Raw genomic sequence first — 26,999 nt, forward strand, 5'->3', positions numbered from 1 at the left:
ATCAACACCTGCTTTTGTGAGACTCCACTAAGGCTGTGCAAAAATATTCCTAGGTACCAGGTAGTTGAGACAGTGGAAGAGAAACAGACTTCAGCCCCAAGCAGTGGGCCCTCTCAGGCTGCATGAGCCTGGTATCCAGATCTATTTCCCTATGGCAGGATCTTTCATTTTTAGTGCACAGTGCTGTTTGGCTGCGCCTGATATAGCTCAACAGATGACAACAATAACTGCTACCATCTACCGCTATATGCCAAGTGCTTTATATAGGCTGCTTCCAATCCTTAAAGCCCTGCAAAGGAAGTATCACTAGCCTCATATCAGAAATAAGGAATAGAATCAGAGAGGTTAACTGATATGCCCCAGGATACCCAGCTGGCAAGAAAATGGGATTTGAACTCAAGTCTGCCTAATTAACTTTGGGGCTTCCCAGGTGGCATAGTGGTAAAGAAACTGCCTGCCAATGCAGGAGACATAAAAGACGCCACTTCGATTCCTGGGTTGGAAGATCTGGAAGAGGGCAAGGCAACCCACTCCAGTATTTTTACCTGGAAGATCACATGGATAGAGGAGCCTGGTGGGACATGATGACTGAAGCAACTTAGCGCGCACACACAGCCTACTTCAGGCTCCAGTTCCTGACATACACACACACACACACCACACACACACAGCCTACTTCAAGCTCAAGTTCACACACACACACACACACACACACACAGCCTACTTCAGGCTCAAGTTCCACACATGCGCACACACACATATACACACACACACAGCCTACTTCAAGCTCAGGTTCACACATACACACACACACACACACACACACACAGCCTACTTCAGGCTCAAGTTCCTGACATACACACACAGAGCCTACTTCAGACTCAAGTTCCACACACACACACACACACACACACACACACAGCCTACTTCAGCCTCAAGTCACACACACATACACCCTACTTCAGGCTCAAGTTCCTGACTCTATATAGGCTCAAGTTCATACATACATACATACACACACACACATATACCCTATTTCATACATACATACATACACACCCTATTTCAGGCTCAAGTTCCTGACTCTATATACCATGCTACTGCTCTAATACAGGCAAGCTTGGGCCAGATGGGAAGGGAAGGCATTGCTTGAAACAAAGTGTTAGGCAGGAAGCAAGCAAAACAGAGAAAAGCATGTGTTAACCACACAGTCCAAACCCAGCACATAACAGGACATGAGAAGCAAAACCCAGGGCAGGCCCCTCCCTGCCAAGTGAGCTGGGTTTCCATATCCCACTGGGACTAAACTGCTCTGTCTGGTAACGGAGACCCTGCACATTCAGGCCCACCTCCTCCAGTGTGTTGGTTCCTGATGCTCCGGGAAGCCCCTCTCCAAACTTCCTCACAGGCACTCTGTCCTTGGTTCCACATACCACGGGCTGAGCCCTTTGCTGCTTTTTACTGTCCTCATCCTCAGGGCCAGCTCAGGCACTGTCCCCTCATGAAGCCTTCCCAACCCTCTCAGCTCTCATTCCCTGAACACCTCTAGCAGTGCCGCCACCTGACACATAACCACACACTGTCCAGCACTGGGGCATCTCTGCACCTCAGGACACCATCTAGTCTCCCCACTGGGCCATGGACTCTTTCAGTGCTGCTCCTGAGTCTGACTTATTCCTCTCAGTGAGCAGCCTGTGCTGGACATGCAGTAAGGACTCCTTGGTGACAAGCCCTGAATACTATCTCCTATGACCCCTTGGCTCATTTTGCTGTGGCCACAGGTTCTTGTTTCTCAGACATGCAAGCATGTTTCCACATGCAGGGGCCGTGCACTTGCTAGTCTATTTTTTTGGAACATCTTTTTCCCAGATACCCAAAAAGCTCATACCTCTGGCTCCTTCAGATCTTTACTCAAATGTCACCTCCTCAGAAAGCCTTCCCTCACCACCCTCTCTAATACCACCTCAGTATCCCCTATCCTCCTTCCCTGCTAGACTTTTCTCCACTGCTTCTAATATTAGATACAATTTACTTATTTGCTTTCAGTCTAACTCCTCCACAAGGGACTTATCTGTTTTATTTAATGATTCCCCCCCCCACACAGTAGTGCCTAAAATAATGCCTGATATAAATATCTGATAAATGAATGAACTAAAATGAGGGTAGGAACCATTTTATCACATTCAGCTTTGTATTCCCCTAAGGGCCAAAGAGAACCCCAGACACAAGCTGGCTCTCTCAAAACACTTGCTCAAAGCCCGCTTCCCCAGGCCACTGCTCGTGTGCCAGGCCCAACTGTGAGCTGTGGAGCCAGCCTCAATGCTACTACTGGCGTCCACAGGGGCCACTATGGATACAGCTGACTGGGGAGGTGCTGGCTGCCAAGCAAAGCAGGAAAGCATAAGAGGAGCGAGAGAAGTCTCAGGCGAGGTCACCTGTCTCTTCCTCCTGCTGGGGGGACCTCTCCCCTTCGCTTTGACTACAGCTCCTGCTCCTCGGCCGTTTCCGGGAGTGTCGTTCATCCTCGATGCTGGCGGGAGACACGGGGGAGTCCGCTGTGCCATGGTCCTCACCGTTCTCCAGGGCCCTGTCTGGGCTCCTCTGGAGCTTAACCCCGTTCCTGGCCTTCTTGAAGAGGACTGATGTGCGGCGGCCCACGCCACTGAGTGGGGCGCCAGTGGGGGATGTGTCGGGGGCCATGAGGGACACTCTGTTGATGCCATTGTCACTGAGCAAGCGTTGCAAGGGCTCACTCCCTAGCTGCAGAGGTGATTTTTCCAAAAGCTCATCTTCTTCCGCTTTTCTGGGCTTGAGGAGTCGGCTTGGAGGTTTGCTGTCATTGATAGGTTTCAGAGTGGGGGGATCTGGAGGGGATTCTTGCTCAGACAAGGAAGGTGCAGGTCCAGTGGGTTCCAGGGTTGGTGGGGGAGGCATTTTGGAGTCATCTGTTAGAGAAAAAGAGAACCTGCTTGAACATTTTAGAAAAAGTCTGCCCCTACAAGTCAGATAATGACACTGACAACTAAGAACCCAAAGCATAGGCTGTTAGAACACTTGAGATGCATCCCAGGTCTCAGATCTGAGGTGAAGAAAAGGCAGGACTAAATTGTGTCCATGGGCTTCCCAGGTGGCTCAGTGGTAAAGAATCTGCCTGCCAAGTAGGAGACGTGGGTCCAACCCCTGGGTTGGGAAGATCTCCCAGAGAAGGAAATGGCAACCCACTCCAGTATTCTTGCCTGGAAAATTTCATGGACAGAGGAGCCTGGTAGGTTACAGTCCAAGGGGTCGCAAAAGAGATGGACGCGACTTATCGACTAAACAGAAGCATCAGTAAGTTTTGTCTACACTAGTAGCTCTAAACCTGGCTATGTATTAGAGTCACTTAGAAAGTTTCTTAAAAATTCCAACGCTGAGGTCCCACCTCAGACAAACTGAAACCAAATTGCTAAAGATCGAATTCTTTATTTTTTTTTTAAATAGCTTTTACCAGGTGAGTCTGATGAAGATAGGGTTATAAACCCCTACACCCAAGAAAGCCCAAAGCCCTCTGATTAATCAATAATTAGATAAGTCTCAACCTCACAAATTAAGGGTCTACAACTCTCTAGACTCAGGTATTTTCCCATCTGTCAATGTATTTTGTTTCATATCACACAGTGAAGCAAGCAGGACAAGCACAAAGAATAAGCTTACAGATAGGAAAAATGAGAGCAAAGAATTTAAATCAGTGGCTCCAAAACATGTCTGTTCAACCTCCACCTTGAAACTTTTACAAATTGAGACTTTTAAGACAGCTCAGATTTCCCTAATCTGAGTTTCTGGAACATGAAGCCTAGAAATTTTTTAAACCTCTAGAAGCTGTTGCAACTGGTCCACTGGGCTGACTCTGCACTGCCTCAGCCCAGAAGTGGGGATGGATACAAATGGGATGCTGACTGAAACACAGGGAGCTGGGAAAAGTCACAATGGACATGAAGCCCCCTAAGGGCTGAATCTGACCTCGGCCACATCCACTCTCTGCCAACCTAACACAGAATGGGCCATTCCCTGCAATTTGGCCCCTTTGCCTCTGAAGCTAACTTCCAACTTTCTGGACTTTATGGATGACAGGCCCTCCTGAGTTGACAATTCTGCCCCCAGTGAAGTGGATAGGATGGACAGCAACTCAGGTAAGGCACCTGGGTCTCTGAGAATCACTTCCCCAGCGTCTTTTTAATATGGGGCCTTCCTTCTTGGGATGGGCCTGTGGATTTGGCCAGCCGGAGTCAAAGCCATAAGCCCAGACTATCTTTAAGGTTCTTCTTTTCTATTCTACTACACCATAACCTAACCTGCTCCAAGAACCTCTCTACATGATGGGTAAGTTGGGCTAATATCTAACTGATATGTACAATATGGCCATACCAGGTGCAAAATACCAAAATACTTCTTACTGTTAGTAAACAGCCACTGGACCTCAGTATCTGAAACTCCCTGAATCTGCTCACAATCCAGCAGCTGAAAATCCAAATCAGTGGCCCTCAGGAGCCCCCTCCAGGACAACAGCTAACATCTACTCTGACTGATGGATTTTGATCTCAATGGATTATTAAGTATTTTGAATACCATCTCTGGGTGTGCATCAAAGTGTGACCCTTCCCAGGGCTTTTGCTTGCCCACTAGGGTCAGAATTAGGGAAAGATGCTCCCACAGTGGGATTTCAGCTTAACCTTCCCTTTCCTGGGCCCCAGCCCCTTGCCTGCCCGTGACTGTCTCTCACCTCTGTCCCCGCTGTCTTCTGGCTCCTCCTGCGGGGCCTGCTCCAGTACAGCCACATCCCCCCGGGGCCCCGCTGGCAGCTCCCCACTGGACACAGTCTTGTTCAGTGACGGTGGTTGTGGTGGCGGCGGCTGCGCCAGCTTCTGCCGAACAGCATTGATCTCCCGGCGCAGCAGGCGGACTCGGCGGGTCCGGGCCCCACTGGACCGCATGGTGCTCACCAGGTCCAATTTCTCCAGCAGTTCCTTCAGCTGCACTTCTGGAGACAAGTGGGCCCGGTTCTCTGGGATGAGGATGTTGTCCACTGCCAGGGAGAAAGAAGGACAGAAGAGGCTGAAGGACCTGCCCAGGCCAGGGAAAGGGGAAGGGGATTCCTTCAGATGCAAAACATTCTCCTGGAATGCCTGGGTCAGTGGATTCCAGCAGCGCCACTGTGGGGCCTTGGCCCTGCCACAATGCTGCCAGGAGGGCAGCCACAGGGATAAGGTCAGAATCTGGGCAACGTGCAGGAAGCAGTTCAGTCACGGTTACAGGCCTGTGGAGCAGGAACAAGACAGCCTGGCCATCCCCCAACCTGAGTGACTGTTTGGCTGCTGCCATCAAGAAGCAGAGAACAAGGGCAGGCAGACTGGGGATTTCAGAGGCAATTCCATTTTTCTGATCCTCCACCTGCACTCTTCTGAAAAAGCCAGACACCACACTGTACTCCTGCTGCCCAGGCTCCAATGCCACACAGTGGGAGTCCAGGAGAGGAAGACCCCTTGTGAAGTTTTAGTTTTTAAAAAGATAGCTAGTACCTGATTCCCGTCCTACCATTCAAGAAGGGCTTGGTGAATAAAACTTTAACTCCTGGAACGATTCTAGCCACAAGCACATGGACCTCAGCCTGTGCCTACCTCCAGTTTTGCTCCTATAGTCTACCCGGTAGTCCCCAGGACCATCCTAATCTCCAGCTCTCCAGGCTTTTATACCTGTGCCTCTTCTGGCCCCTCTCCTCCCAACCCGTCCTGGCTTCTCACCGTCTTCCCAGGAGAAGCGGTAAAAGTCCTCCGATTTGGGTGACTCGGGCAGATGGGTGCCCGTCTCAGGGTCATAGCCGATGTTCTCTGCCTGCCGCCGGGCGTGCCGCAGGATGGCCCCTCCCAGGTCCCGCAGGCGGACAGCTGCTCGGTGGAAAATTGTGTCTTTAGCATTATACTTCATGCAGTTGGTAACTATAAGGTTAAAGTCCTCCTCAAACTCCTCCAAGGTGTGGTACAGGTGGGACTCCAGCTTCCGCCTCATAGTAGAAAAATCCATTGGCTTGGATATGAATTCCAGGTAATCTGGAACCTAAACATATAAAACCTGTACAATTACAACAACCATTTACTAGCCAAACAGGCGCACCCTTCACCGGCACTCTTGCCTCCCCGTTTTCTGGCTTGGCCATGCCAGACTCATTCATAGCCACCAGGCCCTGGACCACCCTGCTCTGCTGAGCCATCACCATGAGCCAGTCTACTAGCCTTGCCAGACTCCCCCGGGTTTTGAACACCCTGTGCCCCAACCCTTTCCTGGCCTACTCAGACCCTATTTCCATTTCAGGCAGGGCTCATTGCCCAGAAAGTAGTGGGGAACTTGCCTCACTCAGGTTGACAGGCTCAGCGAAGATGTGTGCGGGATCCTTCTCCTGCAGCAAGTCCAGTGTTGTCCTCAGCAGAACGTTGAATGGCATCAGCTCCAGCTCCATGGCAGCTTGCTGGATCTTGATCTGTGGGAAAGGTGGAGAGAAATCAGGACATTCCCCTCTAAAGAGGCACGGAACTTTATCTTGATAACTTGATTTTCATCAGTCATGTACAACAAAGTTTCACAGGACAGTAAGCTAATCAGTACTTGAGTTATCACTGTACGTAGCTTAGAAACAATGATACCAACAGCTACCATTTTGTGAACCTTTTTTATGTATGCAGCTCCGTACCAAAACTTATAGTACTAATAGTTAATACTTTTATAGTCCAAATAACATTCAAGATAGGTACAAATGAGGTATTTTACAAAGAGGAAACTGAGGCATGGAAGGATTGACTAGCCTGAGGTCACACAGCTAATAAGGGACAGAGCTGGGATTCACAGTGCGTGCTTTTGACTACTATGCACACTGCTTTTCTACTTATATTACCTCAGTTAATCATCACAACAACCTTGAAGAAGAAACTGTTATTATCTATATTTTACAAATATGGAATCTAAGGTTTGAAAGGAATACAATGAGGAGTTACTAACCCAAGGTCACCTGGCTAGAAAGAACAGGAATAGGATTTAAACCGAGGTCTGACTTAGCCCAAGGGGCATATGATATAAAACGTGCCTTGGGCCACAATTCCCACCAAATTGGCCCTTGGGACATTCAGGTTGGCCTAGCGTGACCAGGGCCTCGAAGCTCACCCCCTCAGGCAGCAAGAAGCCAGACCCATTTGCAGCAGTGTGCTGTACAAATGTTATTTTCCATGTGTGCCCTAATGTGAAAAGGTTGGGAAACCACAGACTAGACTATGAGACGTTCCTGCCTCTTGACTACATTCAAACAGGCCTGCCTGCATCCCCTGCCTACTTCCTTTCCCCTTAACATTTCTCTGGACCACAAATGGGAAGAGATGCTCAACTGGGGGACTAGGCCTGGGATGGCAGAGACAGTTTGACTATAAGGACAAGGTTCTTATGTATAGCCAAAGCTGCCCAGTCTCAGAGGTGGAAAATTCAGGCTATTCAGCCCACAAGAGAACGGTTTGTGCTGGGGATGAACAGTGAAGCGGAGTTTGGAGAAAGAGAGAAAAAACATCTTTAATTTGGGCCTCCAAAGCATGGAAGTAACAGCTGCTATTCCTGGACCAGAAAAAACACTTTTGGCTCGTCATCCATTCAATTAATAGTTTTTGCTCACTGTCATAGGCAGGGTGCTGCAACAGACACTTTAGGGAAGCAAAGAGTATCAATAATGATGCTAGCAGCTGATACTTCTATAGCCCTACTGTATGCCAGGCACTGTTCTAAGCTCTTTATATACACTAAGTCATCTAATCCTCACAACCTTATGAGGTATGTTCTATTAATATCCTCCTTTTATAGTCAAGGAAACTTGAGGTATTAAAAAAAAAAAAAAAAGACTGTAAGTGTTTAAGGGTCAGATGAGAACCCTCAAGCTCTCAGTCAAAAGTGATACCCATCGGAATGGCCTGAGAAGTTCTCCAAAATATTCAAGGCCAGGCTCCTCCTGAGATTTCGTAAGTGAGAAACTCCAGGGATGGGCTCAGACATATAACATTAAGCTTATGCTTGAGGCCACCAGAAGCTAAAAGCTCCCCAAGTTTGAAGCCATCAGTAGCACCACACCCAATGCCTAGTAGGCAAGACTTGGAGCCCATAGTGCTGGGCAGGAAGGCAACAAAGCTGACACTGATGGGGGCAGAAAAAGATCTTGAACAAGAGCTCTGGGGGTTCCTTCTCACCTGCTCCCGCTTGAGCTTTTCTCTTTTCCGAATCAGTTCGATTAGCAGCCGTGCCCGCTCCAAATCGTGCCGGAGCTTCTGCCAGTATTTCAGCTCTTCCTTTACGGCACTTGTCTTCTCATCCTGCTCCCGCTGCAGGAGGGGAGGGAAAAGAATGAGGAGCTGTGGGCTTCCCTCCTGCCCAAAGTCCTCTCCCTGCTCAGCCTCACAGGCACTCTGCAGCTAAGAGCCCCATGCCCTTCCTGGACCCTCTTCCATCACATGCCTTCCTCCTGTGCTTCCCCAGTCCTATGACAATGTCTCTTCACTACAGCACAACCACCACTGCTAGGGAGAGAGATGGGACTACCCCATCCTACCCCCAGGGACACCAGAGAGCAGCTGTGAATCTTCAGGACTGGAAAGTATTTCAGAAGGAAACTAATACACACCTCAGGGTGGAAAGAATTTCACCCTAGAGCTTCAACTTGGCTGGAAAATAAAGCAAAGTTTTTACCATAAGCTTGTACCTACTTATTTCAACATACTTTAAAATACCACCACTACCACCATCATCAAACATGTGATTCTTGCCTAGAAAAACTACAATGTAGTTGATGCCCAGGGCTTGATACACAAGGGCACAGTAGCATAAAGACAACAAGAACTGATCTGATAAACTGAATATAAAATGCTGAGAAGATATAAAATAGAGAAGATCTCAGTGGGTGGGGCTCAGGTCAGGGATTCCTGGGGTGAGCAAGCTTACTAGGATTTCACATGTAGTGATGGACGTGGATGAACAAAGCGGTAAGAAAGGCCTCTTTTGGAACTGAAGGGACCACAGAGCAGAAGTATGAAGGCACAATCAGTGATTCTTTGCTTGTTAAGAAAAATGGCCGGCCAGAGCAGAGGAACTGGAGAACAACACAAGACAAGGAAGACCCAGGATCCAACTGGCAAGAAGTTTCAAATGCCAGGCAAAAAAGCTTAGCTGTAGCCTGCCTGAAGGGGGCAGTCGGGAGGGGTGAATATATTTTGGAAAAAAAGAAATGACAGGATGGAAAATAGTTAAGTGAATAAGGCACTACCAGTGGTGAAGCAAAGAAAGAATTAAGAGGCTGGAGACCGCCTAGAAAGCTACTGCTGAAATTAAGGGGGCATGGGTGAGCAGAGTAGTTGTAGAATGGAGATGAAGGGCCACACACTGATTAACCCCCTGAAACAGACTGAGGGATGATTAACTGTAGCTCCTAACCCAGGGAAGAGCCAAAAGTAACTCCAAGGTGGACAAAGGTGGACAAATCTGAGGTCAGGAGGAAGGAGCTTCCATATCAAAAAAGAAATACATTTATGGAGACGAAGGAAGATACTGAATCAAGTTTCCAATATCTGACGTACAGGAAACAACATATACATGGACACCTATAGTTCCTCTGCTCCAGAGAGACTGAGGGCAAAAAAAGAGAAAGGGGACAAGACAAGAAACCTGGAGCTACAGCCACACAGTTATTGACAACTAGAACAGCAGACAAGCTCTCCAAGCCAACGGGCAGACCGCAGGGCCCCTGGGAATATTACCACTAAGGAGTAAGAATTAGGATCAGCAGAGGGTGCATTCAGTGGGGTAGAGGAGGTGGGAAATGGTGTCACAAAGAAGCTTTAAGACAAAGTGACTGTGGTGTCAAATATCATCCAACAGTCTATAAGGTGAGAGAGTATGAGGGAAGACTTGCTGGGCTGGAAGACACCATGTTACTATTCTAGAAGAAGCTACAGGAGAGCAAGCAGACCATCTCAAGGAGAGAGCAAATATGCACTTCTCTTTCAGGACTTTAGTTACAAAAGGCAAAAGTGAAATCAGACAGAACAGAGGGCAGTAGAGTCATGGGAAGGTTTGCTTTGTCTCTGGAGTAAAGGTGTAGGAATATTTAAAGGCAGAAGTAATGGAACAAGTGAAGAGAGAGAGAGAACTAAATACACTTTAAAAAAATCTCTCAGGGTGCCTCCACCATGTGGGAAAACACTGAACACGCAGCAACACCAGCTGCTAATGTCTACAAGGCCACCCAACTGGGCAGGCTGTGTGCTACAACTCAGTTAATTTGTGTATTTCTTATGGAACATTTTTTGGCAGATGGCAGTATAGTGTCTTAAGCAAAGTATGCCCTTTCCTAACTCATATATCATGGTCACCTACCTCACACTCAGCCCACTTCTTCCTTTCTGCAGTATCTAAAGGGGTGTTTCCCCATGTACAAGGAAAGCTGGGCCTGCTCTCCACTCTCCCCTAAGCTTGCTCCAAGCCAAGCCTCTCATCTAGGAGGAGTTGCTGTCTGGTCTAAAGAGCGCTACACCTAGAGGAGAACATAGGCAAAACACTCTCTGACATACATCACAGCAGGATCCTCTATGACCCACCTCCCAGAATATTGGAAATAAAAGCAAAAATAAACAAATGGGACCTAATTAAACTTAAAAGCTTCTGCACATCAAAGGAAACTATTAGCAAGGTGAAAAGACAGCCTTCAGAATGGGAGAAAATAATAGCAAATGAAGCAACCGACAAACAACTAATCTCAAAAATATACAAGCAACTCCTACAGCTCAACTCCAGAAAAATAAATGACCCAATCAAAAAATGGGCCAAAGATCTAAATAGACATTTCTCCAAAGAAGACATACAGATGGCTAACAAACACTTGAAAAGATGTTCAACATCACTCTTTATCAGAGAAATGCAAATCAAAACCACTATGAGGTACCATTTCACACCAGTCAGAATGGCTGCGATCCAAAAGTCTACAAATAATAAATGCTGGAGAGGGTGTGGAGAAAAGGAACCCTCTTACACTGTTGGTGGGAATGCAAATTAGTACAGCCACTATGGAGAACAGTGTGGAGATTCCTTAAAAAACTGGAAATAGAACTGCCTTATGATCCAGCAATCCCACTGCTGGGCATACACACTGAGGAAACCAGAAGGGAAAGAGACACGTGTACCCCAATGTTCATCGCAGCACTGTTTATAATAGCCAGGACATGGAAGCAACCTAGATGTCCATCAGCAGATGAATGGATAAGAAAGCTGTGGTACATATACACAATGGAGTATTACTCAGCCATTAAAAAGAATACATTTGAATCAGTTCTAATGAGGTGGATGAAACTGGAGACTATTATACAGAGTGAAGTAAGCCAGAAGGAAAAACATAAATACAGTATACTAACGCATGTATATGGAATTTAGAAAGATGGTAACGATAACCCTGTGTGCGAGACAGCAAAAGAGACACTGATGTATAGAACAGTCTTATGGACTCTGTGGGAGAGGGTGGGAAGATTTGGGAGAATGTCATTGAAACATGTGAAATGTCATGTATGAAACGAGATGCCAGTCCAGGTTCAGTGCACGATGCTGGATGCTTGGGGCTGGTGCGCTGGGAAGGCCCAGGGGATGGTATGGGGAGGTTGGGAGGAGGAGGGTTCAGGATGGGGAGCATGTGATTTTTAAAAAAAAAAAGAAATAAATAAAAAAAAAAATAAAAAAAATAAAGAGCGCTACAATGCTGGAGGTCACTCCTGGGGTGGACCGCCTAGAGGGGTGAAGGCTATAGGCAAAGGCTCCAGAGGGCTCAGGGAACACTGCCCCACCATTTCTTCTTCATCACTCTCCACCTCCCTCCACTGCCCTCAAATCACTACTTCACCTACCTGCTCAGCATTCCTCTGAGACTGTAAGTGGGAGTGCAGGCGCCGGATGAGGGGGACACCATTCCGTGCCTGCCGCTTCAACAGCCAGTAGTTGTGAAGCCGTTGCATGAACTGGGTTTTCCTCTGAAAGGAGAGACCACTACAGATCTTGTTCAACCTTGAGTAGAGGCACAGGGAAGTGAAAGACAGGATCAGTGGGCAGCCTGGATTACAGCCTCCTATCAAGACCCCGTGCGTGGTTCATTTCTGAACTTGGTAGAGGAAGACAGAATAAAATGGCCAAATGCCTCACCTCAGAGAAAGGCTTGAAAAGGACGGCAAAGTTAAGCAGCTCAGATTCAGCGTAAGGTATTTCACTTGATTGTCCACCTCCTGCCTTGCAGGTTCCAAAAGAACCCTCCCCCAGGAACCCAGACCCTTTAGTTCTGGACTTCTAAGACATAGGTCTGTGCCCCAATACCCTCACTCTTTTCTTGATAAAGGCAGCAAAAGGGAACAGGAACTTGTATAAGCTGTGGGCAATGTAGTCACTATTTCCTGCCCCTCTGTGGCTAAGGGTCCCATCAGACCAGGGAGTAGTCCACAGCCAAGCTGGAAGGAAAATTAGTAGGAATATAGCAGGCTACTGCCCTCTGAACCCAAATGCAACCCTTTGGAGTTGTCTGACCTCTGGTTTTTCATTAAAAAACTCAGCAGCCTAAAAATGCCTAATTTTGAACCAAATTGAAAAAAAAAAAAAAATCTAAAGACATAAGAGGATGGAGAATCTGAAAATTTAGCTGGCTCCACAAAGAAAAATAAATAGTATACAATATCACTTATATGTGGAATCTAAAAACTATGAGAATATGAGAGAATCCCCTGGCGGTCTAGTGGTTAGGACTCAGTGCTTTCACCGCAAGGGCCCAGGTTCAATCCCTGGTCAGGGAACTAAGATACTGCAAGCAGTGTGGCATGGCCAAAAAATATAAATAAATACAAAATATAACAAACTAGTGAACATAAAAGAAGCAGACTCTGAGAGAACAAACTAGTGGTTCCCAGTGTATGGGGAGGTGGGCAATACAGGGCCAGGGGAGTGGGAGGTACAAAATATCAGGTATAAGATAGCTCAAGGATATACTACTGTACAACACAGGGAATATAGTCAGTATTTTGTAATAATTGTAAGTAAAAATTAATCTTTAAATTGTATGAAAATAAAATTTTAAAATTTAGCTGGCTAACTACCCCAAAAGAGAAGTCTGGAAGTCAGGATTTAAGCCAATAACACATGAAGGGGTGGGGGGAAGCAGTAGGAAAGGCATTAATGAGCGCTCATAATCCCTATAAAAATGCTCGAACTGCAAGGTAGGTCACATTATTCTCATGTTTCAAATGATGGAAAGGCAGAAGGAGAATAGCCTCTGTTCTTGGCTGAATACATTGTTGAAGCCACTAACGCAGCTAATAAGATGGTGAAGTTGGGCAGGATTTGAATCCACGATCTCTCTGCTATACCATATTGTGTTCCCAAATTGATTAAGCAAGGACTCAGTGCTCCTCTGGCTTTTCCTCTGCTTCTCTTCCTCTCACTTGCACACTTCCACTGAAAGGAAGGTAACTGTGCCTAAACAAGAAGGTGGAACCTAAAAAGTATGTTCATTTGGGCTGGACACTGCTCACCTAGGCCTTGCGCCTTTCCATGGTCAGACATCCCTACCCCAAAGCCAAGCTGACAAAATCAAGGCCTAGGCCTTTCCCCAAAGAACAGATTCCCCCACCAACACCCATGCCAAGCACACCTGCCCAGATGCAGGCAGTCCCCTCCCTCTACAACCTCTTGGCCATGGAGGGTCCCAATAGCATTTGTGCAGGCGGGGAAAAGAATAATAATAAAATAGCAGTAGCAGCAGCAGCCACCATTTATTGAGCGCTTACTATTTGCCAGGCACTGTGCTGAGTGCTTTACTTATACTATCTTACTGATTTCTCCCAATAACTCTTTAAGGTAGGCTCATTTAAAAATAAATACACTAAGCCTGAAAGAAGTTAAGCAACTTGCCAAAGATCACACTGGTAGTGACAGAAGCTCAAGATTCAAATGCAGGTCTCTCTGGTTCTTAGTCAGCATGCAGTGCTGGACCCTGAAAGAAACCACCTACAAGAGCAGACCTGACAACCAAAAAGTCTAGCCCCAGGGCATAACCACCAGGGGACTAAGCATGGACCCACTCACCTAACAGAAGCGGGGAGCCTAGAACAGCTCTGTGACTAGAAGGCCCATTTCCTATGGACTAAATCTAACTCCAGTCATGGTTCACAAGAGCCTCTCCCTCTGGATCTTCTGTCTTCTTGTCTTCTTTCCAGATGGACAAGTCTGGCTGCCTGCTTCCCGCAAACAACTCACTCTCCTCTGCCCACCAGTACTCCTTTCTCCCTGTCCCTTACACAAAGAGAGACAGACAGACAACAGGAACAGAACCTAAAGGCATCATGAGCCCCAACTTGTGGTCCAGGGTCTGTCACTTTCCCTTGGTTCCTTCCAGCCCTTAGAACAGGACTTGGCATATAGTAAGTGCTCAATAAACATCTCGTTGAATGAATAAAGGAGTGAACAACTTTACCTCCCGTGGCCGCAGTTTCTTCATCTGGGGGTGTGGGAGAAGGTGCAAGGACTACGTTAGATGAATAATTTCCAAGACTCCTTCCTGCTCTAACACTATAGTTTTTTTAATGAACATCAACAATGAGATGAGCCTCCAATGGAAAATCTTTCCTGTCTCTTGCTTCTCTGCCAAGCTCCCATCCCTCCAACAGGTCCAGATACCTCCCTGATGATTTAAAACAGGCTTGGTGGGAGCCAAAGTTTCTTAGTTATACTGCAGAACTGATCTTTCCTCTAAATCTAAAAGTTTCTTAGGAGGAAACACAACATATCTTCCCCACACAACCCTCTTATGCAAAGTCCCCATCATTCCCAGGATGGAGCTTTCTGGACAGCAGATACCCATACTGACCCTTTGAAACAGAGGTTCTCAATTGGAAGTAGTTCAATCCCCATAAGGTTACTAGAAACATATGTGGGGGACATCTGAGACTGTCACAAACATGAGGCAATTAGGGAGGGGATGCGAATGGCACTCACACAGACCAGGGATGCTAAACATCAAGAAACATATGGGATGGTCCTAATAATGAATTACCTCCTATCGAAAATGCCACTGGTGCCCTGTTGAAATATTACCTTAGACATCCCGTCGCCTGGGTTTCTAAGCAACTTAAGTGTATGTCTCACCTTGAACCAAAGGAAATACATTGCTTTGAAGGGCACAATCAAAACCACAAACCAGACTGGGTGAGCTCAAGGTCCAAAGGAGAAGTCTAAATTTGAGAGCACAGAAGAGAACAGGAATTCACCAACATTAGGGAAGGAGGTCTGGCTCAGGGCCAACACCAGCCCAAGAAGAAACCATGTGTCCCCAGGGAGACTTCCTGGGCAGGCTCACCTGTAAGAGGGTATCCGTGGGACAGTGACCATGGGGACAGTGGAGGTCATGTCTCGACCCACTTCCTCTGGCTCCTTCTTGATCCTTTGCTTCAAAGTCATCTTGTTCTTCTTGGACATTCCCTTGAGGGGGCCACCTACCCCACCCTGCCCTTCACCTTCCTCCTCCTCCTCTACCTCTTCCTTTTCTTCCTCCTCCTCACAGGCCTCCTTCAGCCCTTCCTCATCCCCTGCCTCACTCAGGCTTCCAGGAGAGTCGCCCTTCCTCCTAGCAGTGGCAGCACCAGGCGGTGAGTGGGCCTCACAGTAGGCAGTCTTGCGCACTGTGAAGATGGTGCCATTGAGGCTGGTCTCACGCATAGGCTCAATCTTCATGAAGAGCCCAGCCCTCTGTGCACACGTCACGTGGAAGGCCGTGTAGCAGTTCACCTTATGGCACTGGATGGCTGCACCTAGCCCCTTCTGCTTGCAGATATAGCAGGTTAGTTTCCAGCGGGCAGGTGGGATGTTGTCGATGCCCTCAATGGGCTCCAGAAACACGGTGTTAGCAAAGCAGACTTCAGGGATCCAGATGGCACACACCACATGGGCCCAGTGCCCATCACTGGTCTGTTTGAAGGCGCCACCCTTGTTGGGGCAGAGGACGCAATCCACAGGCCGGGAGGGAGACTGTAGGCAGCAGCGGCATAGCCACTGGCCCTCAGGGATGTAGGGGACGCCATAGCACTCCTGGTGTACAGCCAGGTTGCAGATGTCACAGAAGAGAATGACGTTGCTGTTGTGGCACTCATCATCCAGGCACACACAGCAGAAAGCATCTTCATCAATGAGTGACTGCTGGGCCCCACTACTGCGACTTTCCAGGTACGATTCCTTCTCAAGCCGGTCCACCAGCAGCTCAAAGGTGTCTGCCGACACCAAACTGTACCCATCTACTCGCCGCTTCTCGTTTACCAAGTCCAGCCAGGCGAGGTCCTCCTCATCCATGTCATACTCGACTTCTGCATCCAGATCTTCAGGTGACTTTTCAATGTAGCGGTAGTAAGCAGCAGGCAGCGGGGGTGCTTCTGGCTGACTGCCTGAGTCCACCATGCGGAAGCTGGGTTGCGGGAGGTGGAAGGAAGAGCCAGATGCATGCTTAGAGCAGGACTCCTTCTTTTTGCCCTTGGATGAGGGTTTTTTGGACTTGCCAGGGAACTGAGGCTGCTCACTGTTTTCCTTGTTACTATTGCATTCGGTGATATCCTGGGCAGTCAACTCATCCTCTGTGATGATCTTGAGTGGATCATAGATGCTAATACGATGCAGGCGTCCATCGATGTCCACTTCCACAATCCGCTGGGCCTGGGCATACGTCAGGGTCTCCCGAGTGGGTGAGCACTTCAGACTATAGGGGGATGGGGAGCGCCGGCCCTCGGCATTAGGCCGCGACTTCCGGCGAGGCTTCCTCATGGCACCTGGGAACCAATGAGACAGACCTAAGGAGAGAAGGCCAGGAGACTGAGCTGGATGGTTAGGCACGCATGCACTCATTCACCTTTCCTTCTGATCAGGTGGCCACTGAGCAAACTGGCTATTTCCTCAACCTGAACACTCTACCCTTCAGGTATCATTTACAATGGCTTGCTCCTTCACCTCTTTCAAGTCTTTCCATAACAGTGCTTCTCAGTGAGTCCCTCTCTGACCATTCTACCCAAAACTACAAATCCCTTTCCCCCATCAGTCATCTTTCATCTTGCTTTGTTTTTCACTGTTACTTACACTCACCAATTTTTGCTGTGCTATGTAATTTACCTATTTATCATGTATATTTTCTTCCTTCCACTAGAATGTGGGCTTTCCAGGTGGAACTAGTGGTAAAGAACCTGCCTGTCAATGCAGGAGATGTAAGATAGAAGAGATGCAGGTTCAATCCTTGGGCTGGGATCCCCTGGAGAAGGACATGGCAACCCACTCCAGTATTCTTGCCTGGAGAATCCTGTGGACTGAGGAGCCTGGCAGGGTACAGTCCATAGGTTCGCAAAGAGCCAGACACAACTGAAGTGACTTAGCACAGCACAGCACTAGAATGTAAGGTCCACGAGGAGAAGGATTTTTGCTTGTCTTGTTCCCTGTTGTATCTCCAACAAGTGTTAGCTGAATGAAACGAGAAACCAAACACACATGATCCCTACCCTTGAGGAGCTCTGTCTGATTGAAGGGACAGAAAAGCACAGATCACTACAGTGAAACATGGGGAGAGAGCTAACGTTCTAATAATGTACATAAGGCTGTGGGACAGCTAACTACGAAAAAAGGGGGTGGTGGTTAAGGCTTAGGAAAGGAGTAAACAAGAATAGCATCCACTTATAAGCCCTACACATAAACAGTGTAGAGCCATGAACAGTGTGGCCCCATGGGGGATCAAAAATCATAGGTCTAGAGCCCTTTCCCAATAGATCTTACCATGATCAGAAACCCTATCCCCTGATAACACTCAGGGGTGAAGGGGATGAAGGTACCTGAAATGTCTACTACATGTGGCCTAAGCACTTCAAACTACAATGTGCAGGGTATTCTCTGCAAAAGGCAGCATTCATGATCCATTGGCTAGTGCATCTCTAAGCAGAAACCCTGGAAGCTCTGGGAGTGGCCTCAAGTGGCCTATATGGGACTCTCACTGGACCCAAGGCCAAGATAATGAAGGTAATATCTGATGTAAACTCTCAATGTATCTGTTACCTCAAAGTCCCTTTCTCCCAAAATACATCGTCTACCCCTGTGCGACAAGGAGAAAGCTCTAAATTGTTCTCACATCGTTTTCTGGGATGGAGAGAATTATGACAAGCTCACAAGGAGCTGTGGTTGCAATTACTGAGGCCATCAGTGCTAGAAAAGACCTTTGAGGATATGATGCCCTGAGGTGTAAGCAGAGACTTGGAAGGCTATGAACAAGGAGATAATATTAAGGAGACAAAACAGAATCTGTCACTTTGGTTGCAAGATCTACCATCTTTATAAAGTGTAGATGGTGATGATAATGTAACACACTTTTCTACAAAGCCCTTTTGCTTTTAATACTGTTCACAACTATTTTGGAAGGTAGAACAGATATCCTCATCCCCATTTTATAGATGAAGAAACAGAAGCTCAGAAAGGTATTATTCCACACAATGCTAGTAAACGATAAAGCTACAATTTAAACCCAGATCTTTTGATCTGCTCAACTCATCTCACCAGGACGTAAATACACCACAGAGATGTCATGGTCTGGTACAAAAAGAGGCTCTGAGGCAGTCCACATTGTAATCTTGGCCCAGTGTGACCCCCAAGAAAGTCACTGAATCGTTCTGTGCCCCTCTACTTCATCAGTAAAATGAAATTAATCTCTCAAGGGTTGCTACTTGTTAATAAAGTACTGTTACCATTCTTGCTCAAAATGCCTTTCAATCCCAAAGTGTGACTAAAACAAAAACAAACAAAAAACTTTACTGAGGCACAGTGCCAGGCAAGCACAAACCATATTTGGAACCAAAGGAGAGAGAATCATCACAGCAATTCTGTGCAGGTTCCAGAGACCCTTGGCCACTCCATGCCTTACAAACGCCAACTCCCTGGGGGGCAGCCCAGGCTAACGGACCTGCTTTATTACCCTCCCTCCTTCGAGGGCGTGGAGACCCCTGCAGAGTAAAAATCTACCTCAGTACAAACTCGAAATGGCCCAGAGAGCAGATGAAGCCCCTCCTTTGTCAAAGCCACGGTATATTCCCCCTCCCTACCCGCTATCCGCTACCTCCTGGGCAGCTCGTAGCTCGGGTCTCTCTCAGCCAGGCGGCAATATCTACAGAGACTTCTGCTGTTGTACCCAAGACGCTGGGGGGCAAATTCCAGAGAGGGAAGGGCTGCTGCTGAGGAAAAGGAGTCTCGCCCGCAAGGAGCTTACAGTCTAGTTTTTTGGCGGGAATTTCTCATCCCACACAGCCCTTTCCACATATACAGCTTCAAATACCTCCCAACACTCTCAGAGGTCTACCTGGCACCCCCTGAGCCCCGCCTCGCCCACTCCACACAGGTCCTCCAAGAACGAGCTTCTGCAACTAGACTGTTGCCCCTGCACCCCACACGAAATACTCATGAGACAAGGGAGAACCCCAGCTAAGGCTCCCTGCCCCTTTAAAGGGGCACCTCTTCCAGAAGAATCTTGATCCTTCAGAGGAGAAAGGAGGGAAATAACATCTCCTCACCAGAGGGGAGGGGGCGAGCGCGCCACAGACAGACTGACGCGGAGTCCGACCCTCAGACAGAGAAAGCTAGCGCCTGCGAACGAGCGGGGCAGAGGCGAGAGCCCATTGGCCGCCTCACCTACCCGTCAAGAGGAACTGGGGGGCCAAGGGACGTTCAGGGGGTGGAAATCTCCTCTGGTCTGACCAATTAGAGAGTGTGGAGGGGGCGGGGCTCGGTGGCTTGGCTTCCAGGACCGGGGGGAAAACAAGATGGCGGCTGCGGGAGGGGGTCCTCGCTTTTCAGCTCCCCCCCTCACTCGCCTTCTCCTTCCCCGCCGCCACCCTGGCTCCAGGAGAGAGCTTTCGCGCCGCCTTCGTCCCTGTCGGGAAGCCCCTCGCTTCCCTCCCCCACCCCGCTCAGTCCCTGGTCTCCGTAGGCCCTGCTGCCCTCGCCCCCGCTCCGTCCGGCCCCGCTGCCGCCCCCATTACCTCAGCCGCCGGCCCGGCCCTACCGTTCGGGACCCCTGGGCGCGGGCGGGCCAGCCGTCTAGCAGGTTGGCGCGGCCCGGGGAGCGGAGCGCGGCCTCCTCCCGCGCTGGCCTCCGCGGCCACCGCCGTGCCCCCTCCCGGCCCGCGCTGGGGCCCCGGCCCAGCCACCGCCGCCGCCGCTCCCGGGGGAGGAGGGGGAATGGAGCCGCCGCCGCCGCCGCCGCCGCTGCCGCCACGGAGCCCGGCCGAGGGGAGGGAGGGATCAGCCCCCAGGCAGGATCCGCCCCTCCGGCCTCCCCCCCTCCCCCCGCCACCTCCACCCCTTCCCTCGCTCCCTCTATGGCTCCGCGGGCTCTCCCGCTGAACGGGATCGAGAGCGCGAAAGAGAGGGAAAACAGGGGAGGAGAAAAAAAAAAAATCCCCCCGCCCATACCCGGCGCGGCGGCGGCGGCGGCTGAGGCGGTGCGGAGCGAAGCGCGGAGCCGCTGCCGCCACAGGGCACGGTCCCCTGCTCGGCCTCACGGTGGCGATGCGGACGCGGCAGGGGCGCCGAGCAAAGGCAGGATCTGCGCTCGCCGCAGCTCCGGTTCACCCCGGTCCGGCTCGCCTCCTTCGAGGCGAGCCCGACCAGAGAGCTGGAGGATGTTCGGATCCAACTGGGAAAGACACAAGTCCCTAACTCCTCTTAGAGGGGTTGGTCATCCCCTTCCCCCAGCCCTGCGGGGGAGGAGGCTAAGGTTTGGAGCGACAGCCCCTCTCCCCGAGCTAGAGGGTCTCTAAGCCAAGAGCAGTCATTGAAGACAAAATCGGTCTTCAGTTTTTTTGTGGTGCAGGTGCCTGCACTACTTCTAGAAAGTCGTCCCCACCCCCCACCCCCGTGTTCCAGTTCAGAGGACAAAGGTCTATCGATGTCCGTACCTTCTCCCAGTGAGGACAACCGGGGAAGACCTGCCTGCCTCTCTTGTGTACAGGTGAGCGTCTTATTCCCCACAAGACATCCTTTATAAGAATCAGACCTGACTTTTCGCTGTGCCCCGTCCTCTCCCTTCTGGGTTTTAAAAAGCGTAAAGTTTGACAGTCTTACTTAAGGACGTCTGGTAACTCATTTGTCACCATAGACACGGGAAACACTCTTCTTATACCTGATTTGTATAGGAGTCGGTTAATTTAATGCAAAGGCCGTTTTCTAATAGATGTTCGGCAAGTGGCAGCTTCAGACTCTCAGGTTTCAGTAATCAGCCCGGCTTTTGGTTTCGTATATAAATTTAAGAAAAGGGCGCGTTTGCCACCCCTCTTTTGCCTATAAATTGGAAAGCTTACCGCATATGACTGAAGTCTTAAGCACCAATATTTAACTATGTTTATAAAGGGTGTATGGATAGACTGCCTTTAAATGTGAAGATGAATGACATGTTTTGAAAGCGATACCTCTGCCCGCGCTCGTGGTGTAGCTTGGTAAGACTCACAGTTTCTTGCTTGGTTCTGATGATCAACAACACAGATTGTAGAGTCAGAGGATGAAGAATAAAGGCTTTAGGACCCAAATCTTCCAAATGTTTGAACTGAACAAACTGCTACTTTTGAAGTATAGATGTTTATCATTCTGAGGAATTTAAACATTGTGTTTTGAATTTGAAAGTTTGATTAAAAGTAAAGAAGCTCATTTGTATAACAAAGATAGTACCTTCTGGCAAAGTAATAGCAAAAATACTTTAACCTTTTTTTTCTTTTCAAGAAAAAGGGAGTGGCTTGTGAAGCTAACTAAGCAAGGGCAGGGCATTGTTTTGAAAGCTGTGACGGTAAAATAGTATGAATTAACGTCAAGTGTTTTAAGGCTAGGGGGAATAATCATTTGGAGGGGAAATGTGGAAAAAAGATGATTGATTGTAGAAAGGAAAGCCCCAGAGACAAGAGAATATTACAATTACTTTTAGTTAAAGAATAAAGAAGGCTAATAGAAGCAAGAACACTGAATTTCATTCCTTGTTCTTTTAAAATATGAAATATGACCATTTCTACATATAACTAGTAACTTTTATTTCTTGATAGATGTTCTCATTTTATTTAGTACAATTCTCATTGGTGTGATTGGGAGCTAACTTTTTCCACTAAAGTTAATGAAAAATACTTTGAGGAAAATGTATTTAAATGATTTTAAATGCTGTTGAAAATGCACTGTTAAGCTGTTACATATAATTTCCAGGTTTTTCTATTCAAAGATTTCATAGAAGACCTTATTCAGCCTAAATGTTTCTTTTCTATTTTCAACTTCCACTTTCTTAATGGTAACATTACAGTTGTCCTCACTTATATTTTTGACATTTGGAATTGGTTTCTGTTAGTATAACTGCATATGTAACTAGTTCACTGTGATGTAATTTTAAATGTAATGTGGGACAATTATGTCATTAAAAACAAATTTGGAACATGTATCAAAAATTCCAGAGGCGCTAAATTTAATTCACTTTAATCTTTAGCTATTATGAAGTGTTTAAATTCACCAGCCCTTGGCCTTTCCATTAAACCATACAGCAATTAAGTTCAACAGACAGAGGCACAGACCTTTGATTCCCAATAGCAGTTTTTAAAATCCTCCATTTTTTAAGTAGAGACTAACTTAATTTTGAGTAGGAGATTGTTTTACCACTTAGACCCAAAAAGGGAACCATGAATACAAAAAGTTTCCCTTTAATTTTTTCTTCCAGCATCTCAGGATATCTTGTCAACAATTTACTATTATCATTAGTTTACTGAGGCAAGAAACCTCTGAAGGGTCAGATACAATACCTACTGGATTAATGAAATGTATATGAATAAAAGAGAATAGACTTTGATTGTTAAATTATTTTTAATAGAATATTCTTTCTTTAGACCTTGGCCAAAAAGTTCTAAAACATAAGTAGGAAGAATATGAGAGGTTGGAATCATTGTGATAGTTTTATGCTGTGATGAAAATGCTTTCTAAGAATATATTCTTAGAAAAAGGAAAAAAAATAGCTGTGCTAACAACAAGCTTTAAACTGAATACCACACCCTCTAAATTTAATTGCATTCATTTATTCCTATAACAGACATTTATTGGACACCTCCTCTGGGTCCAACACTGTAAAAGTTGCTTTGGAAACTAATGACAAAATTTCAACCTATAAAGGGCACAGTGATCATATGTAAACATGGAGTCTGGTTTTTTTTTCCCCTTAAGTAGTATGCGATCAAGATGGTAGCTAGAAATAATTAGAAAATAAATGCAGGAGAAATTAGATAAAGCAGTGAGCAGTGTAGGGCTACTACTATTCAAATGAAGGATAGACTTCTTTTAGCCTGGTTCTAAATAGTGATGGATGTGACTTGGTGAAAAGAATATAGAATGACGTTATTAGATTGGTGCCAGGGCAGCCCAGGCAAAGGGACAATATGCAGGAAATAATAAGGAAATTATCCTTGCTGGTCTTTATGGGGAAGATGTTAAGAGAGAAAAAGTTGAATTGGATATGAGATACGGCAAGGGTATCAGTTCAGTTCAGTCGTTCAGTCCTGTCTGACTCTTTTTGACCCCAGCAATTGCGGCACGCCAGGCCTCCCTGTCCATCATCAACTCCCGAAGTTCACCCAAACTCTTGTCCATCGAGTCGGTGATGCCATCCAGCCATCTCATCCTCCATCGTCCCCTTCTCCTCCCACCCCCAATCCCTCCCAGCATCAGAATCTTTTCCAATGAGTCAACTCTTCGCATGAGGTGGCCAAAGTATTGGAGTTTCAGCTTTAGCATCAGTCCTTCCAAAGAACACCCAGGATTGATCTCCTTTAGAATGGACTGGTTGGATCTCCTTGCAGTCCAAGGGACTCTCAAGAGTCTTCTCCAACACCACAGTTCAAAAGCATCAATTCTTCGGCGCTCAGCTTTCTTCACAGTCCAACTCTCACATCCATACATGACCACTGGAAAAACCATAGCCTTGACCAGATGGAACTTTGTTGGCAAAGTAATGCTTTTGAATATGCTACCTAGGTTGGTCATAACTTTCCTTCCAAGGAGTAAGCATCTTTTAATTTCATGGCTGCAATCACCATCTGCAGTGATTTTGGAGCCCCAAAAATAAAGTCTGACACTGTTTCCACTGTTTCATCTATTTCCCTGAAGTGATGGGACCAGATACCATGATCTTCATTTTCTGAATGTTGAGCTTTAAGCCAACTTTTTCACCATCCTCTTTCACTTTCATCAAGAGGCTTTTGAGTTCCTCTTCACTTTCTGCCATAAGGGTGGTGTCATCTGCATATCTGAGGTTATTGATATTTTTCCTGGCAATCTTGATTCCAGCTTGTGCTTCCTCCAGTCCAGCGTTTCTCATGGTGTACTCTGCATATAAATTAAATAAGCAGGGTGACAGTATACAGCCTTGAAGTACTCCTTTTCCTATTTGGAACCAGTCTGTTGTTCCATGTCCAGTTCTAACTGTTGCTTCCTGACCTGCATATAGGTTTCTCAAGAAGCAGGTCAGGTGGTCTGGTATTCCCATCTCTTTCAGAGTTTTCCACAGTTTATTGTGATCCACACAGTCAAAGGCTTTGGCATAGTCAATAAAACAGAAATAGATGTTTTTCCAGAACTCTCTTGCTTTTTCGATGATCTAGTGGATGTTGGCAATTTTATCTCTGGTTCCTCTGCCTTTTCTAGGGATAATAAAAATAATAGCTAACACTTACTTGCAAGGTACTGTGCTTAGCGCTTTACATACATATTATTTAATATCTTCATTGAACTTAGAAAACAAACTAGTTCAATTAATAAAGGAAATCTATTGATTCTCATAACCAGAAAGTCCAGGGGGCATCTGGTTTTAGGTAAGGTCAAGTCAAGAAATTCAGATTATGTCATTGGGACATAGTCTCTTGCAGTGTCTCAGCTAGCCTGAACTAATAGCTATAGCCAAAAGGACATGATACTCTGATGAGGCTGTGGTCATTGTTCACTACCAGAACCAGAGGACCTAGGCACGAGATAATTCTCCAAACAGATAGTGGCCACTTCTAGAAAATAGGTCCAATATGCTTGCTGTATCTCATTTATCAATCTGTAACTCTATGAAATTATTATCATGGTTCCCCATTACACACAAAATAAACTAGAGCAGGCAAAGTATTAGGTAAACTAGGAGGAATTTGCTGTAGATAATTAGGTGATGTGAAAATAAAAGGATACTAACCAGAGTGGTGGAAGAGATGGTAGAAAAAGAGGAGGGAAAGGAAGGGTCAAATCAGAAGACAAACCAACAGTTTTTTTGAATGATTGGACATAGGAACAAAGAAGATCAAAGATGAATCTAAGAGAAAAAAGGAGGAATCTAAACTCAAATTTAGGAGGTTTTGACAATGCTGGTAGGGTCATTGCAAAGTAAGAGATGGCAAAGTGTTACTCAGGAGTTCCTTTTGGGTCTGAGGGTCTGAGGATTGAGGAAATGATGTCAGCTCAAGTTCTCTGGAGCCTTTTTTAGTGACACTAAAATACATATTCATTCAGTAATTATCTGTGAGCTGCAGGTAAGGTTCTGTTTTATGCCTGTGAAGAGTACAAAGGTGAAAAGGCTACACTCTCACACTTGAAGTCACTTAAAACCTAATCACAGGAATAAAACAAGTATATTAATAACCAGAACATTCAATAGCATGTAAGCACCTCAGGTGAGATGCAAGCAAAGTGGCATGAGAGATATGAGAGAGAAGAGGGGACGGCTCTATGAAAAAGGTGCCAGTTGAGCTCCACCTTAGAGCTTGGGTTCAGTGTTAACTGGGAGGATGGTAGAGGGTGTGTGATCTAGGCTAAACACCAGCATGAGCAGAGAAAGATGAGATACCACAATATTGATTCAAGGAATAGTGGGTTACCCTGTTTGATCAAAAATGGGAGGTATGACAGTAAAGACCCCATGGAAGGATAAAACAGAATCAGAACATAGAGTCTGTTATGTAGGGAACTGGATGTGAGGGGCAGTGGTTCCTCATGATTTTTAGAACAAGGAAATGGTTTGACTAATTCATGCTTTAAGATCCAGTCAGGCAAGAGAGTATGATACAATATGGTTTAAATTATCCAGCTAGTATGGCTCACATTATCCTCTCGACTTGAATTCTGGCTGGAACCTTTTACCGTATACTTAGTGAAATACTAACCCACAAACCTGAAAGTAAAAAGTATGTGGCAAGAGTAAATTGTTCAGCCTGATTTAATGTCCTTTCGTTTTAGCCTTTGATTAGCATTTCTGTTAAGTCCTAAACATTCTCTAAATTTTAACGTACTTGTTTTTGGCCATGCTGGGTCTTTGTTGCTGTGTGTGGGCTTTCTGTAGTTGCGGTGAGAGTAGAGGGGCTCCTTTCTGGTTGCACTGTGTGGGCTTCTCATTGCAGTGGCTTCTCTTGTGGAGCCCGGGCCCTAGGCATGCAGGCCCAGTAGCTGTGGCTCACGGACTTAGTTGCCCTGCAGCGTGTGAAATCTTCCTGGAGCAGGGATCGAACCCCTGCGTTGGCAGGCAAACTCCCAACCACTGGGCCACCGGGGAAGCCCAGGTCCTAAACTTATAATCGTGTGAAATCAGGACACCATAAAATATGTTATTTCCATATTTTAACAAAAGAAAAGGGTCAGTACCCTGCAAGTAGCCACCTACTTGGTATAATTTTTCTAAAGAGAAAATACACAAAAATAATAGCTCTTAAATAATAATAACAATAACATCTACCAAACCATAATCTACATTTTAACAAAATCCCTCTGGGTGATTCATATGTGTGATGATTAATTTTGTGTGTCCACTTAATTGGGCTAAGGGATAACTGGTAAAACTGGTTGTCTGTGAAGGTGTTTCTGGAAGAGATTAGCAT

General features: G+C 46.8%; 2 protein-coding genes across 4 annotated transcripts in view; one reads left to right on the forward strand and one right to left on the reverse strand.

The window, feature by feature from the left end:
• Positions 1-20,329, reverse strand: part of BRPF3 (bromodomain and PHD finger containing 3) — a 36,890-nt gene extending 16,561 nt beyond the window's left edge. The window contains exons 1-8 of one of the 3 annotated variants that reach the window (XM_070361302.1): positions 20,144-20,329; positions 15,431-16,907; positions 11,943-12,099; positions 8,250-8,381; positions 6,383-6,511; positions 5,778-6,090; positions 4,760-5,062; positions 2,436-2,945 (exon numbers count right to left, since the gene is read on the reverse strand). In XM_070361302.1, coding sequence (XP_070217403.1) covers positions 2,436-2,945; positions 4,760-5,062; positions 5,778-6,090; positions 6,383-6,511; positions 8,250-8,381; positions 11,943-12,099; positions 15,431-16,881 — 2,995 coding nt within the window. In that variant the 5' untranslated portion in view covers positions 16,882-16,907; positions 20,144-20,329. Of the gene's footprint in view, positions 1-2,435; positions 2,946-4,759; positions 5,063-5,777; positions 6,091-6,382; positions 6,512-8,249; positions 8,382-11,942; positions 12,100-15,430; positions 16,908-20,120 lie in introns of all 3 variants that reach the window. The other 2 variants (XM_070361301.1, XM_070361300.1) reach the window with 2 other exon arrangements.
• The window catches only part of LOC138984967 (serine/arginine repetitive matrix protein 1-like), a 31,501-nt gene continuing 24,403 nt past the window's right edge, over positions 19,902-26,999 (forward strand). Inside the window, exon 1 of the mRNA XM_070360974.1 lies at positions 19,902-21,091. Coding sequence (XP_070217075.1) covers positions 19,902-20,900 — 999 coding nt within the window. The 3' untranslated portion in view covers positions 20,901-21,091. The remainder of the gene's footprint in view (positions 21,092-26,999) is intronic.

The sequence above is a fragment of the Bos mutus genome, chromosome 23 (genome assembly GCF_027580195.1).
Source record: "Bos mutus isolate GX-2022 chromosome 23, NWIPB_WYAK_1.1, whole genome shotgun sequence".
NCBI classification, from domain to species: Eukaryota; Metazoa; Chordata; class Mammalia; order Artiodactyla; family Bovidae; genus Bos; species Bos mutus.